At 43.5% G+C, this 17,371-nt stretch overlaps 1 protein-coding gene across 1 annotated transcript in view; it reads left to right on the forward strand.

Annotated features, from left to right (window-relative positions):
• SCFD2 (sec1 family domain containing 2) overlaps positions 1-17,371 on the forward strand; it is a 152,223-nt gene that overhangs the window by 127,548 nt on the left and 7,304 nt on the right. Inside the window, exons 6-7 of the mRNA XM_083755685.1 lie at positions 611-756; positions 4,352-4,486. Of these exons, the coding sequence (XP_083611811.1) occupies positions 611-756; positions 4,352-4,486 (281 nt within the window). The remainder of the gene's footprint in view (positions 1-610; positions 757-4,351; positions 4,487-17,371) is intronic.

Consider the following 17,371-nt stretch of genomic DNA (forward strand, 5'->3'; position numbering starts at 1 on the left):
TCATAATCTGGTGAACCGGGTTCGATTCCTGCTCCTCCACATGCAGCTGCTGGGTGACCTTGGGCTTGTCATACTTCTTTGAAGTTTCTCAGTCCCACTCACTTCACAGAGTGTTTGTTGTGGAGGAGGAAGGGAAAGGAGAATGTTAGCCGCTTTGAGACTCCTTCGGGTAGCGATAAAAAGGGATATCAAATCCAAACTCTTCTTCTCTCTTCTTTCGATACCTTATTTTATTTTTGGTAGCATAACCAAGTTGGGATGCATAACCACATTGGGATGCTAAAGTGGTGATGGTTCTTTTAAAACTTTCTAGGTAAGGAAACTGATATTTCTATTTTCAGCATCATAGTTGAGAGCTTAACAAGACTTGTCCAATGTTGCCATATGCACGGTTCAAATTGTTGCTTGCCTTCTTAAATCTGGGGGAATTTGTTAAACTACCATCTGGAGAATGCAGAACCCCCTCAAGAATGCATACGTTGACCATCCCTGCTCTTAAATTAGAGAAACACCCCCCCCCAATTCCTCTTCCCTTCCCCCACTACTTTCATTTGTGTTGGTTAAAAAAAATGGCCTCACCTAGCAAATCTTTTTTTCCATGTTGTTCCAGGTTGTGAGACTTCACTTGATCTGACATTTCAAAAGGCCACAGCTGCTGTGAATGAGATCTTTATGACTCTCAGAGATGTTGCAAGAGCTCGGGCTTACATGAGGCAGTTTAATTCTGTACATGTTCCAGGAAGCCAAATTCAACAGGCAAGTCGCTGTGTCTTATTTTTTAAAAAATCCATGTGTTACTCTATGTTACTTTATAGCAGTGTTTCCCAAACTTGGGTCTCCGGCTGTTTTTGAACTACATATCCCATCATCCCTGACCACCGGTTCTGTTGGCTAGGGATTATGGGAGTTGTAACCCAAAAACAGCTGGAGACCCAAGTTTAAGAAGCCCTGGTTTGGAGCATTGGCAAAACTACCTGTAGCAAAATGTGACTGATTTTGTAGTTGTTTAATGCAGGACGTATTCTACTAATCTACAAGTGGGTTTGTAGAATTGTCTTTCCCTTCCAATGTTCTTAACAGTCATTGCTTAATTGAAAGGATATCTACTGAACCACAGCAGCTATAACATTGCCACCCATCTAATGTTGTTTCTGTGCTAGCCTCACCAGTTGCAGGGAGCTTACACGTACCCATGAAGGCCACCTGCTCTATAAAATAGAAAGGGACACGGGTGGAACTGTGGTTTAAGCCCCTGGGCTTGCCGATCAGAAGGTCAGTGGTTTGAATCCCCTCGACAGGGTGAGCTCCCATTGCTGTGTCCCAGCTCCTGCCAACCCAGCAGTTTGAAAGCACACCAGTGCAAGTAGATGAATAGGTACCACTGTGGTGAGATGAGCATTACAACCCCATAGTTGCCTTTGACTGGACTTAACCATCCAGGGGTACTCTACTCTACTCTATAGAATAGTCATCCATTTAGCAGTAACCACTAAATGTATCCAGCTTAAAAAGAATAGAAATCAAACTATAGCATCTTTTTATTGATACATTTTCTGTGCATGAAACAGTTAACCCCCCCCCCCCAATATATTATGTAAGTTATCAGAGTTTGGAACAACCAGTTACTGAAGCTTTTGCTCTGTGCTTTTTGGTAGCACCTTTGTTGATGTTTTCTAGACAATTTGTCACCGTGTTCCTATTTCTCAGCCCTTAATTTCAGATAGCATCATGTCCCTGATGTACTATTGTTAAGCACTGATTGATTCTTTTTAGCTGCTGTAGTCTTAAACTAGAAGTACGAAGAGTGCAAGAGAGGATTCCTGCCCCCGCCCCAATAAGAAAGAACATTTTTCCTCATCCAGTTGCATAGACAGGGATGTTTAATGGTTATACCTTACCTTCCACACAGCCAAGATCATAGAGGGCATGAAACCATACTGGCTATCATGCCATCACCCATCCCCAGGTCCGTGGCCAGAGTGGGTCAAGCTGCCCCCCCCCCCCGGATAATCAGTAACTACAATGGATTAAATCCAGATTTAGTTAGTCTTACTTGGAATAGACCCATTGAATTCAATGGGACTTGTATTAGCCATGACTAAAGTATAATTAACCAAATCTGGATCCAACCTAAATACAGAGACGTTATGCTTAAGTGTGCTTTGAATCAAAGCTTAAGTGATTTTTTAATATATATTAAAAAATCACATATTTCCTGTTTTGACATCCTTTCCCTTTTAAGCATATCATTTTGAATGAATTTGTTTCTCTTTCCTAAAGGAATAATTGTGTGTGTTCAACAAGCCGTATTTTATGTTTTTGAGTCCCAGCCGGTCATATAACACACAGCTAATGTCTGCTGCATCATTCTTGGCTCAGTTAAAATGTAAATGTGTGTTGGAGGACGCTTTGAGTGGCACATCTACATTTTCTTAGTGGCTGCATGGAAGAAAAAGATCTTTATTTGACAGCGCAAACTGCTGGACACAAAAAAGTGTCTTTAATGGCTATAAGGTTTTAGAAAATCATTTCTTTCCCAGGTTGTTCAGTTTAAGTAGTTAGTTTCTCATTTGTTTTTTGTTTTTTCTGTCTAAGGTAAGTGGCACTTCTGTTTATCATTTCTGCAGCATGACTCCTACATGTGTTTTCTAAGAAAACTAGAGATTGACATTCTTGGAATAGCTCAGTAAGGAAACATTGGCTGCCATAAATGGAACACATTAATTCAGTTTTGTAGATTGTAATACTGGCTACTGAAATTATATTAGTTGGTTGTTACTGCTTTAGATCTGCTGTAATTGTATAAATGTAGAAAACTTTATAAACTGTATACAGTAAGCTTTCACTAAAAGCATTCCTCTGGTTTAAAGTGCCTACTTTATTTTATTTGCATTACGGTTGGATCCAGGGACCCGAAGAACCAGCAAAATACATGTTCAAATAGACAATATGCTGTCCCTCACCACCTCTGTATCAAAACGTCAGTTATGATGCTGGCTTTCCAAAAGGTGTTTGCAGTGTTTCAAATACAACCTTCCAAATCAATTTTCAAAATGCTGAAGTGATACACTCTCCGTAATGTGTTTAGTATATACATCAAAAGAAGATTGTAACATTTAAAAATCATTTAAAAATCCAGATAAACCCAGACTCTTCATTAGTCTAGATATCCTATCCGTTGCTGCAATTCACCCTATGCAACTATGCATCCTTTTTACATGCTTGTGTTTAATACATGATTAGTTAGCCATTGGAACAAACACCGCTGTTCCCCATCCCAGCCAGCGTGTGTTGAGAGAGGGTAATGGTAATCATTACTGTTGAGAGACTTCAGTCCATTTGTGATCGATCCCCGATCATATCAATACAAAAAAGCAGCTCCAAAATTGCACAAGGCTAGGACCTAGTGAACGGACGCGGGTGGCACTGTGGGTTAAACCACAGAGCCTAGGACTTGCCGATCAGAAGGTCAGTGGTTCGAATCCCCACGACAGGGTGAGCTCCCGTTGCTCGGTCCCTGCTCCTGCCAACCTAGCAGTTCAAAAGCACATCAAAGTGCAAGTAGATAAATAGGTACCGCTCCAGCGGGAAGGTAAACGGCGTTTCTGTGCGCTGCTCTGGTTTGCCAGAAGCGGCTTAGTCATGCTGGCCACATGACCCGGAAGCTGTACGCCAGTTCCCTCGGCCAATAAAGTGAGATGAGCGCCGCAACCCCAGAGTCGACCACAACTGGACCTAATGGCCAGGGGTCCCTTTAACTTTAGGACCTAGTGAACTAATGTTATTTCTTGTGACGAGGTGTTTTTGTTTGTTTGTTTGTTTGTTTTGTTTTTTTGGCAAAAGCAAATATACCAGGCAGAGGTAAGAACTTCCTGGGATTCTGTACATTTTCCTCCCCTCATCTTCAGATTTTGTTAAAGTTCAGATTGTTGGATTTTTATTTTCCAAGAAGCTGAGTGCTTGTATCTTTGTGGAGCCAACCAATGGGAATCAATGCAGAGACTCAATAGTCCAGTTTGAACCATCAACTAGGCAGAGGCTGAAAATGTTTCCCCAGCATTAGTAGCGAAATAAAGCAGAATTGATTTGTCTCGTGTTGCAAAAGCAGTATGAAAGATATCTGTGTGTGTGCCCTTTCTCTGTCTCCAGACAACATATTGATGCAAACAGGACAGTATCTTCTCCAGTGAGCAAGTTGTAGGCAGCTTCCACTCCTTTTTCCTCTTTTTTTTTTTAGCAGTTACCACAGTGACCATGAACATATCCCAACACAGTAAATTTCACAAGTGGGTTGTGCATTGTGAAATCACTTGTATATATACACTTACGTTCAATGTTTAATATTTTCCAGGCCTCGTATAAACCATTGCTGAAGCAAGTGGTGGAAGAGATATATAATCCGGATCGACCTGACTCTGTTGATATTGAGCACATGTCTTCTGGGCTCACAGACCTTCTGAAAACAGGGTTTAGTATGTTTATGAAGGTAAGGTTGCTATGCAGTTGCTCACGAGTACATCTTAACAAAGTTAAATGTGTAGCTGTTTTCGGAGGAAGCTGCTTCGTTTTATCTGTGACGTTGTTATCTCATAGTTTTCTGCCTAATATGCACAAGTCATTGGCTACACCCGGCTTTGGCATTTGACTTGCAGTAGAATACGGAACATGCATTTGGTAGTTTTAAAGTTTATATTTGATATATAGGTGGTAGCTCTGGAACTCCCTGCCCCCAATTGTTTCCATCAGGAATGGAAAACTCCTTTTTAAGCATACGTTTGATTCTGTTGCTACTAAAAGTACTGATGGCGAGTACGGCTCTTTATTGTTTGTCACTGCTGTTTTTTGTTTATAATGTTTTTAGTGGTTGTTCTGCCGTTGTTTTTATGTTCGATTTTATATCTGTCAGCCACTTTGAACACTTTGTATCATCATCACTTTTAATTTGTATACCGTCTTTCTATCTTACAATATCCAATGTGGTTTACAAGCTGAATAAGCAACCTTATAACAATCTAATGCAATACAAAAATTGTGATAATAAATCATAACTTTAAAATAAGCAACCTACATCAAATAAAGTAACATTCAACAATCATTAGAATAGTATAGAATAATAATATCGGCATATAAAAATTAAACAGAAATCCACTCTTAATTACAATAAATAATTTCTAAACTACAATCAATAAAACATTGGTAAGCCACAGAGCATAAAATAATACAATACAAATTGAGAAGCAGGGACTGGAGTGTGGGGCAAGGCAGGTGGAAGGAGGCCTTGCCTGATGAAGTCTCTCCAAAGATGGTTTCTTGAGGCCCGCAAAGTACTGACTATTCCCTCTGCCTCTGTTAATAGTGGTTTCAATTCTTTCAACTCCCTTTCACCTGCTAGGATGAGCTTGGGTTTAGTTCACAACTGATTGCCAGAATTAGTGTATCTTTCTCCATAAGGGATGAACTCATTCCTACAATTCCACATAAACAGATTTTGCATTCACTGATTTTGCAGTGAAACTGCTGGTTTCCACATCAAATGCAAATGCAAACCATTTATTATCAGTCCATAATTAATAGCTGCAGCCTTCAACATCATACGATGCTTCCAAAAACAATTTGTCCATTCACTCATTTGTCTGCCGGTGCTGAAATTAACTAGGTCTAAGGAGAATACTGTTGCAATCAAAGGATTTGCCTGCTTCACAGGCCCTAGAGCTTAACTTCAGTCAGTCAGGAAGAAAGAGATGGGGGCAGAATCATTGAGGACTGGTGGGGCGGGGGGAACCTTGGTTTCTGCAGTATATTTTTAAACATCTCTCCTGATGAATATATTAGGCAGTACTCAATTATTATTTTTTTTTTTTAAAAAAGGTTAAAGCTCTTAAGAACAAGCATTGGAAGCAGTGAGTTATGCAGTAAATTGGAAACAACAGTGACTGCGTTAAAATGGCATTTCTCAAAATAGCTTTCCTTTGAAAGAAAAAAGAAGAAGAATTATGAAGTGCTTATGAATTATACATGCCAGGAACAAATCTTCATGTTTCAGCAAATTATGAATCATTTCTTTTTCATCACCTTGCAATCAGCATCTTCTTCCTGAGGTATCCAAGAAGCATCCCCCTTTGAGCCAGGATACAGTGGTACCTCGGATTAAGAACTTAATTTGTTCCGGAGGTCCGTTCTTAACCTGAAACTGTTCTTAACCTGAGGTACCACTTTAGCTAATGGGGCCTCCCACTGCCGCCATGCCGCCAGAGCACGATTTCTGTTCTCATCTTGAAGCAAAGTTCTTAACCCGAGGTACTATTTTTGGGTTAGCGGAGTCTGTAACCTGAAGCGTCTGTAACCTGAAATGTCTGTAACCCGAGGTACCACTGTATACTCCCCACCTGTTACATGGAGAAAGCCCCTAAGTGGGCAAACTTGGGGAATACAAAGCAGCCCAATGAAGTCTGCGTGTGCCGATTGGCTACAGAATGTTGACTGACCTTTGGGAGGAAACTAGCTTTTTCACCACCAGGCATGAGATAAGAACATTTGTGCTGATTTTGTCCTGGGATCCTTCCAGGCCTTTAACTGCACTGTCTGTGCCCACTTTCCCTGTTACAAATACAATGTAATGGCCTTCTTTTCCACTGGGTATGAATCCTCTCTCCCTCCTCACTTAATCACGCACACACACCCCAAAATGATTAATGAAGTTGCACAGCTTGTGGGAGTCATTAACAAGATCTGTTCAGGAAGGTGACAGGCAGGCAAGCAGCTCCTCAAATGTCTCTCAAGGGACAGCCCAGTATTCACTTTGGCAGCTACAGGCTGGGAGGCAGGGAGGGAGAGACTAGCAATAAAAGATAGGAGAGAAGGGAAGGAATCAATGAAGAAAGGCAAATACAGTATCAACACTGCAAACCAAAACCACACAAATGCAATTAGGAAATCCTGCAATACAGAACCCACAGCCACAGACATTACCTAAGCTGAAAGAAATCTATATTTTTAAAGGGCACACCAACAAACCTGTCTTGGGGCAGGAAATATTACCTAGAAAGCATCCCTGAGAGATTGACCACTAATAGAAACTCCACGAAATTGCTCTGCTACATAAGTCCCCAAGACTCCCCAAGACTTATCTAAAAATGGTTTCTGTAACACAGGTCCCTGCCTTTCTTGTCCTGGTGAGCCCTAAGTATAGATTAAGCCTTTTTCACAGTTGCTGTTCATACTTCATAACTATGCTTCGGGCTGGATCTTGGGGTATCAAATTTCAGTGGTGCCCTGTGTGGTGCCAAAATCTGGTGCCCTCCCACCTCTCACTCTCCATTCTAAATCACAGTTACGGCGCCCCCGAGGCTCTGCACCCAGTAAGACTGAACCAGTTGCGCTCCCCTAAATCCGCTTCTGCTTTGCTCCACAGACAAACCAGCTGACTTTGAGCCAGGCAAACTAAGACACCACAAAAAGAGATTAAGGCAGCCTTTGCCAACCAAGTGCTGCTTGGGACTGATGGGAGTTATAGTTCAAAATATCTGAAGGGCACCAGGCTGCCAAAGGTTGGATTGAGCCAATGGTCAGCTTTGGGATCTCTCTGAAAATAGAGAATCAGAGCCTCCCCTGCATATCAAGAATGCACTGGCCAATGAATTGTCTTCTGTGCACCTTTTAATTTAATTTATTATTATTATTTTAACCATTTGTAGGTCATTTAATCACAGTTTTCTTTATTTTTTAGTACTTTTTTATTAAATTTCTATTATATAATATTTAATCGCATCATCATTCTTCACTTTACTTCTTTGGCTCTTAAGAGCTTATTGACTCCCCTCCCTCCCTCCCACCTCATGGTTTTCAGAGTTAACCTCCATATCATAGCATTTATACATTTTCCAATTTACGTTTCACTCATTTGATACGTCTCAATTTTAGATAAATATGAAAAGGTAAGTACGGTTAACATTACAAGTCTTCTTACTGTCCTGCCAGTGTTGTTAATTGCTTACAATGGTCCTTCAAATATTGGTTAAATTTGCTCCAGTCTCTTTGGAATGCTCGATCGTGCTGGTTTCGGATTTTCCTGGTCAGCTTCACCAATCCCGCAAACTCTATCATCTTCATCTGCCACTCTTCTTTTGTTGGAACTTCTTGTTCCTAATCACAGTTGTCTTTAAGCTGTGTAAGGGAGACACAGTACAATGAATGTATTTGATGTATCTTTCCCTGAATTTGGTAATTTATAAACCAGTCCTACAAGTTGTCAGGGACCGTGCTGAGGAGGAATGGTGAGAGCCTCCCTCTCCCCCTGCATGCAACTGTTAGTGTAGACAAGTTTTTGTACTCTTGTAGAATCAAAGAGGGTGTGTCAATGCCTCTTTGCTTCTTGTTTTTTGCTTCTTCCGAAATTAGGGATCTAAATATGCCACTTCATAGGGGCTTCTCCAGGGGGAAAGGAGAGGGAAAGTCTTTCCTGCAGCCACAATTGCTATCTATGCCAGCCATCTTTGGTGGAAAGATAAAGGAGAAACTAAAACATAGCTAGTTGCTGCTGTATATCAAAACTTGGGCAAAAAATGTCACTCTTTGGTTGAACCTGACAAACTTGCTTAGTTGAGGGGAGCCTTAGTACATGATATGCTGTAATACCCTTTCTGTTAGCACGTGGGAAAACAACAGGCGAAAGCTTTTTTGTGGGCTGTCTTGGAAATAAAATTATTTACTATTGATTACTTAATGGCTCTTCAAAATCATAGAACTGTAGGAAAGGAATGCATCAGAACCCTTATGAGGATTGCCATATTTAATATGAGAAAGGGCTGGTGTGCCATTAATATGCATGTCAATCTGCTGTGTTTGGACTGTGATTTGGCATTATGACAATGAGCCTAGCCTCCTCCTGGGCTCATGTGCACTTCTCCTCTTATCTCCAGCACTGCCATAAGGACAATATCAGAAGTTTCCATTTTAGATTTACCACAGTTTAGCACTGGCATGGGGATCCTCAGGCCCAGGGACCAAATACAACTCTTGCAGATTCTCTGTCTGGCTCTTGGGACTCTCTCCCCAAGCCATATCCCTCACCAGCTGTACCCTGTACCTTCTCTGACAGTTTTTCTCTAACTGGACTGTGTCCTTTATTATTAGAGTTCAATAATGCCTCTTACTTGCCTGGATGGAGGAGAAGAGAGAGTTGCGTGAGTTTGTGTAGCAACTAGCCTGCTGTACAATGGTAAAATTTATATTTATTGCTACACCTACCTTTGCCTCTGGCCATGCTTGCCGCTGGTATGTGGCTCTTGAAAGATTGCTCAACCCCTGTTTAGTTGGGGCCGATGGGAGTTGGGAGTCAAGAAAGCTGGAGGTACTACAACCTTGGTTTATTGGCAGCTCATAGCCACAAGTGCTGAGTGGAACCTTTGTGTTTAGAGGCAGAAAATTCTGAGTAACCAATGCTGTTGACAAACAACAGAGGATAGAAATTAGTTCCCAGTGGTATCTGTAGGGCCAATGCTAGAAATATGATTTTGGACTGGTACTATTTGGTCTGCTCTAGGCAAGACTTTTTTAATGGCACATAAAGGTAAAGGGACCCCTGACCATTAGGTCCAGTCATGGTCGACTCTGGGGTTGCGGTGCTCATCTTGCTTTACTGGCCGAGGGAGCCAGCATACAGCTTCCAGGTCATGTGGCCAGCATGACTAAGTCGCTTCTGGCGAACCAGAGCAGTGCACGGAAACGCCATTTACCTTCCCGCCGGAGCGGTACCTATTTATCTACTTGCACTTTGACATGCTTTCAAACTGCTAGGTTGGCAGGAGCAGGGACCGAGCAACAGGAGCTCACCCCGTCGCAGGAATTCGAACTACCAACCTTCTGATCGGCAAGCCCTAGGCTCTGTGGTTTAACCCACAACACCACCCGCGTCCCACATACGGGCACATAATGGTACATACACTGTACTTAATCTGGTGCCTGCATTTTAATGTCCAGCACTCAAAGGCAGACATTTTAAGAACCCAAACCACTTAACAGGTTTTATTTACTACATTTTAAATTGGACTTCCTCCTAAGAGCTAAAGGCAGCATATATAGTCATTTCCGCCCCCAACACACATACATGTTTACCCCCTCACACAATAACCCTTTGAGGTTGTACCTCAAGAAGCAGGAGGAGCTCAATGTACTGTCCTTAGCAACATTTAATATATACTGTAATGCATTCCAGCAAAGAAACTGGCATGATGCACACAAACAACAAGAGGATGTGGAAACTCCTCAATCTCATTAGATTCCCTTGAAGCCTCGACTATTATAATAAGGTTATAAATACTTGCCATCAGAAATCCTCCTTTTGGTGCTTCACCGTGGAATCTTGCTGCATTTAGCCACATGGCACTGATCACTTCAAAACAAAAAGCCTTATGTAATTGTATTTTATCTCATCAAAAATCTCAATTGTACCCTAGGTCCACACACAGTTTAATTTGCATTCAGAAATTGTCCAGTTCCAGTGAATAAAAGAAAAGAAAACCATGAACGGGGGGCGGGGGGGATTGAAATGTTCCAAAACCTCTTTCATAACAGTTTTAATTGAAAACTTGCATGCCTAAGCAGTCTGCATTTAATATGCATATCTGGAATTCATGGTTTGACTTTCAGACCTTTGAAAAGGGATACTATTTTATATATGCACCATGTGTTTGGATGCTTGCTTATTTTTTACTTAAGGAAAGTATTTGTTGAGGCTTAGCACAATCACGAAAGCACACGCAGCTCAGTTAAATTTCATAACTTCTTTCAGTATGCATTAAGTAACCTTAAAGTCATTTTCTAACTCCACAAACAGGTTAACATTGAGGTTTGGAATGCAATCCTGGGCTTGCCTCCCGAGAAGTAAGCTTCACTGAATTCAGTGGGGCTTGGTCCCACATAAATGTATATTGGGTCTTTGCTAGGGCAAGCTGATAGCATGTTAATACAGGAAACCAAGACCTAGGTGTTTGGGTTCAGCACACTTAAAAACTGACAAGTCCCAGTACAGTGGTACCTCGGGTTACATACGCTTCAGGTTACGTATGCTTCAGATTACAGACTCCGCTAACCCAGAAATAGTGTTTCAGGTTAAGAACTTTACTACAGGATGAGAACAGAAATCATGCTCCGGCAGCGCAGCAGCAGTGGGAGGCCCCATTAGCTAAAGTGGTGCTTCAGGTTAAGAACAGTTTCAGGTTAAGAACGGACCTCCAGAACGAATTAAGTACCGTACTTAACCCAGGTACCACTGTAAACTAAATAGGACATATTTCTGAATAAACATGCATCAGGTTGGACTGTAAAGCATTTCATATTTTGATACAATCAGAGAATAATGACTTCAATTAGAGGAAAGCTATGCAATTTGTAGTCACAGATGAAAAATGGATAGACATTTTTCATCTGAGACTACAAATCTACTTCTCTCAAGTCATTCCTAATTTGAAGGAAATGTTCAGAAGTCGTTACAACATTGGTTAAGGTATTTTTTAAAAAATATATTATGGCACTAGTATAGCCAGATTTTAAAAATAAAATTATAGAGATGACTTCATACACATTTGGTAGAAGTAGAAGTATGTGGAGCTTTTCTAAAGAAAAGTTGTCAAAATACAAAGGATGCAAAATCTTATTAGCACTTGCAGTAATTTTTCTAGGCTGCTGAAGAATTATGTTAGGAAAATATATAGGCATTAAGCTAAGGTTGCCATATTTCAAAAAGTGAAAATCCGTACACAAAAGTTGTTGAGCTTTTCTTGGGGGGGGGGGGCAAAGAATAAATATAAGACCCTTGTCAGAAATTTGTTTTCAGGAAAGCCACTCCAATGAGTTCTCTTATCTTGGCAAGGGCAATGGTAGCAGATGGTATCACTCAATATCAGATTTAGCCCAGGGACCTCCAGTCGCTGTGGCTTGTAATCTAACATTAATTCTGAGTAGCCAATAGTTCTGTCTGTAATCTTCATAAATATTTATTCTTTAACTTATGTCAGCTAAGCTCATACAAGTCGCTGAACAGCACAGCGGCTCATATTGCTGTACTGCTCAGCAATTTGGGAGTCTTATTTGACCTACTTTTCAGTGTGGCTGCTGAGATCTTTCACAAACTGTGTGCTTTTATTTATGGTATGCAAATAGTTTGGTTTCTGCAGAAACGTAGCTATCCAGTAAATGCTGTCATGCTGCATATCATATTGCAGTGGAAGTAGGGTGATGGACAGGAAGAAGGCAGCTGACATCCATCACTTTCTTCTTTTGCCGGGAAACCAGTGCATGTATAGTGGCTGTGAACAGAGTATACCAGACCGTATGTCGAGTCTGAACATTGTTGGTCATCATTCAGCAAATGTGAGGGATACGCTCACCTTGTGTTTTAACCCACAACTTGAAACAACTTGCAGCCTGACCCTATTACACATTTAGGTAGGCATGGCCAACCAAGCCCTTTGAAATTCTCAATGAATGGGGTCACTAGAGCAGAAGGCAGGAAAGCCAACAACAGTAGATGGAACCAGAGCCAACGATAGGCCAAGCCAAGTGATTCTCATTTTGTCCCCATCCTTCTCTCTGCTAAGTTCTACGAGGGCCACGCTGTGTCTGAAGAACATGGCAGCCAGGACAGCCCCTTGGGGTGCTTGAAAGAAACATGCAGGTGTGGGCAGACTGAGGTTGATGGAGCAATGCCCCATTTGCCAAATGGACCAGCCTGGACTGGAAATCACCGGGTTTTGGCATACTGTACATAATTCTGCATGGGCTTGCGGCCTTACAAGGTACTACCAGACCTTCCAAGTGTCCCTATTTTTCAGGGACATCCCTGATTTAAAGAAGCCATCCCGGTTTCCTAATTGACCCCAGAATGTCCCACTTTTCCTTAGGATGTCCCTGTTTTCATTGGAGAAATTTTGGAGCTATCTGACCCCTGAGCCATCTGAAGGCAATCTTGTGTAGGAAAAGGTTTTTAAAAAAATGTTTAATGTTTTATTATGTTTTTATATACGTTGGAAGTTGCCCAAAGTGGCATCCCAGTGTGTCTCCTAACATACTATAATCTCCCCGCCCCTTGAAAACTCACAGCAAAAGAAGATTGTGGAGAGAAAACATTACTCACACATTGTCTGTCTGCCCTTCTTCCCATCTCTGTAGGTGGCCCATTACCTGATTGCCAATTGGCGATGCTAATTTTAAATTATGTACGTCTTCAAGAGCTGTGCACCTGGGAAGACCGCTTGACAGGGATTTCGGTCTTCATACTGTGTAAACAACCTTGTTGAGAGACCAAAAGAGCCCCTACCAGTCATTCTGAGGAGCGTGACACAGCATGCTCACGAACTGGTGGCAAGGGAACTTGAATGTAGCTGACTGTGTAATAGAGGACAAATGGTTAGCTGTAGCCAGAAAAGATCAAAATAAGCGGTGGTTTAATTTAATTAGCAAGGGAAGGTGTATCGGAGTATTCAAAACGAAAAGTATGGAAACCTTTAAAATTTGCTGTACATTAATAAAATCATAGCTGTGCTTCCACAGCAGCCTGGAGCAGTGCAAGGGGGGAAGGAAACTGGGGGGGGAGTTCTGTTGTGCACACAGAGCTCCTTGCATGAATGCAGCCCTGTCTTTTGCTTTGCCACAGGCCTGCCCAAATAAAACCATCTTATTTTGCCTTTGGAAGATCAGGGCTGAGGTACCTATGCAAGCTGTCCAAATGGCAACAGCGAGCAGCACCTTCCGCACACCCTCCAAGTGTCTCTATTTTCCAGGGACAGGCCTGGAATGACAAAAGCCATCCCAGCTTTTGATTTGATCCTGGAATGTCCCCATTTGCCCCATCAGTGCCACCACCACCGAACTTGGGGAGTTAGATGACCCGCGTTTGTCTTGAGCAATGGCGGAGGCAGCAGTGGGTGCAAAGTAGCATCCTGTGACCTGTTGTGGCCACTGCTGCTGGCCTCCTCCCTTGGGCAGCTGGTAGTGACTGCTGGAGAAGCTCAGTCTCGTGTGACACACCAGCCCTGAGAAGCAGGCACAGGGCAGGAAGAAAGGGGGAGCATAATTTAAGGAGTCCTGTGTTAGTTTGTTTTTTTAAAAAAGGAAATGCTTTGCGTGCTGCGTCTGATCTTTCCCCTTTCCAAAATGTATTTGTTGGTGTGTGTTTTACTTTTTGTAAACCTACCAAAGAATAAAATAAATTTGGGATTAAGGGGTTTTCTCAGGACGGCAGAGGATGTGTGTGCTGGGTCCTGTTGGTGTATTGGTGGTGGAAATGCTGGAGGGAGACACTGCAAAGGAACGGGAGTGCGGAGGGAGCGGACCGCCCCCGGCACCACTATTCCGGTAGGGTGCCATCGTGGCGGCCCCCCTGGACATGTGCCACAAGCCATGCCCCCACAGGCAGCACGTCACACCCCCAGAACATGCGCCACACCCCTGCGGGCAGCGTGCCATGCCCTCACGGGTGCATTGCCACGCCCCCGGGATGCGTGTGTGTGACATTTGCCCTCCTAGGTGTGTGACATCGTACTGGGTTCATAAGGAAAGCGTTAACTAACTGTAAAATGACTAACCAATGGGAACCCAAGGGGAGGAGTTAGAGTTAGAGTGGTTGAGAAGTCAGTCTGGAGTTAGAGAAGGGAGAGGGAGGATAAGTCTGTGGGTTGGGCTAGTCTGATGTGAGAGAGTGAGAGAATTTGTTAAGAGGAGTCAGTCAAACAGTTGAGATAATCAGTCAGAAGGTATTAGGAAGGTAAAGAAACTAAAGTTAAGATACTGACAGGAATATTATCTGGGAAACCATAAACTTGTTATTGTTTATAAAATAAACTTGTTTATTTGGTTCACTTTTAACAACTGTCTGGACTCAGTGTTTTACCCGCGAGTAACGGGTTGGTGGCAGCGGGGAAGCGAGCACAGTGGTGGCAAACGTCAACCCCGTCAAACGTCCAGGGACCCTGTGTGATCGCCACAACATCATCCCTAAAAGGCCGATTTTTTCCCCATTGTTTCTGGTTTCTTCCTCGCATGGTAAGGGTGAGTCAGCAGTCAGCCTTTTGTCCCCGCCATTTTCACCTCTCTTCAATCCCTTCTCCCTTCTTCCCCGTTGTGCTGGTCCCGTGGGTTACCTGAGCGGCAAGGTCCAAGTCCAGTCCGTGGTCAAAGGTGCAGCGTGGAGGCAGTCCCTAGTAGCTGAAGCTGGGCGCAGGGCAGGGTGAAGTCAGGAACAGGCTTGCAGGCAGGGAACCAGGGTGGGTCAGGAGCTCAGGCAGGAAAGCAGGACAGGGTTCAGGCAGGAACCAGCAACCAACAATGTTGCTCCCACAACTTGGGGCTGGGGCTGGCCGGCTTTTATCTGCCCTGAGGCATAGGGCGGCCATGATCCTCTGGTGACTCGCCTCTCCTGGCCTGGAGGCGAGCACTCCTCCTGCAGGAACTTAGTTCCCTCTGCCTCTCTGCCCTGAGCCTCTGCAGCTCAGGAGAGGCTGGAGGGTTACCTTGATCTCATCGGCCTCGTTCTTCCCTTACACCCTTTTAGCTCTTCCAAAGTGGAGCGCCTTCCCTTGACCCGTCACGCTGGAAGCTCATTCTAGATCTTCTACAATTATGTCCTCTTCTTCAGGTGCTGGCCTAATACGGGCCCGGTGTCGGGCTATTGCCTTCTCAAGCTCTGGAAAACTCTTGAGGAGCTTTGTCACAACTGGTGCCACAGGAGGCTGCTCCTTGGGCTGGAGCGGGGCCACTTTATTGCTCTTTTTGAGCTGCATTACGCTTCTCAGTCGCCTGAGCCACTCTGTTCCGCGAAGGAAAAGTCCGCTGAACCTTCCTTCTTCCTGAAGGTCTGGAACTGACCGCATGGTTGATGCTGGCTCCGCCTCCTCTTTAAGCAGTCAAAATCAGAAGAAAATCGAAATCCTCTGCTTTCTCTCTTACCACCAGCTGTACCTACACACTCTCTCTGTCTCTCCTCACTAACCCACACTGGACACCTGTAGTTGGTGGCTTTTAAGGGAGAAGCTGGAGATGTCACAAAGGAGGGCAGGCCATTGTTACCATGGCAACACACCCACCTGTGGTGGCACAGGCATCAATAGACTGTTAAATGTCCGGGGACCCTATGTGATCGCCACAGTGTCACGCCCTCATGGTTGGCGTGCCATGCCCTGGGGGCGCCAGCCACGCCACGCCTGCTCTCCTCCCCCGGTAGCGGAGCATGCAGCTTCACCACTGGGTGGAGAGTCACAAAAAATGGGGGGTTGGGAGCGAGTGAGAAATGTCCCTATTCCCCTCTGAGGAATGTTGGAGGGTACGCATGCAGTTTGGTGGCCTCTCCACCACATTCGGTGCAGCCTGCCTGCTTTGAGGTGGCTGAAGGGAAGGATGCAATCTGCGTCGCCCTTGCTTTTTTGTTTCGTGTTTTGCTTCCCATCGAAGCACTTTGCATGGAATCCTGAGCCACTTTGCATGGGATCCTGAGCACACTGCCACTTCTTTTTGTCAGGGAAATGTCTTTCACCAGCCTTGCAAAAAAACAACAACGACACTCAAGCCTGCGGTTTGGAAACCCTCCATAATAGACAGTACAGGTTCCATCCGGTCATGGAACTTTTAGCACTTTTTATTAGTAGAGCAAATGCATATAACAAATGGGATTGCAAGACAAGACAGTTAGTTGCTAGCATAGCACAGCACCCCTCTCTCCATTCTGGTCTGTCCACCTAGGGTGCCTTTACGTCTTCCTTTACAAAGGACAGTTCTCTCTTTCAAGGGCTTCTTTGAGTTGACTCATAAATCTATTACAGAACAGGCAGCAGAATATCTGGATGTTGCCATGCCTTTCAGATCTGCTGCTTCTTAGCTTGTCAGTGTTAATAGTTAAGCTAGAAAGGGACTTATTTTAAATAAACCTATTACTGGCATCTTTTCATTGGGAGATGGCAAGAGAACATCAAGCAAATTATACTTTTAAAGTTGCATTTTTACAAAAGGTTTCCACACCATCAGCCTAGACGTGGTTTAGGAGGCTGTTACGTGCATGCTCTGTTACTCTCATCAAGCAATGAGAATCCATTTTCCTCTTCTCTGTAATCTGACAAGGTGGGCAGCCATCTTAGGGGTGAAGCTGCAACCATAGCAACGATGCATAGGTAAATGGTCATAGAAAATGGAAGGCAGAGTTAATTAGGAGGGAAAGGAGGTCTCTGTTCATGATCTGTTCGCTTGCCAGGCAGAAAAGAGAGGGCCTTCTTCAGAATGACTCCTTGCTTGTGGAATTCCCCCCTCCCCCAGGAGATATGCTGGCCTCTAGTGTCCTGGCTTTGAAACAGACCCTGAAAACTTGATTATTATCATTATCCAAGTT

The sequence above is a fragment of the Podarcis gaigeae genome (genome assembly GCF_964106915.1).
Source record: "Podarcis gaigeae genome assembly, chromosome: 9".
Classification (NCBI taxonomy): Eukaryota; Metazoa; Chordata; class Lepidosauria; order Squamata; family Lacertidae; genus Podarcis; species Podarcis gaigeae.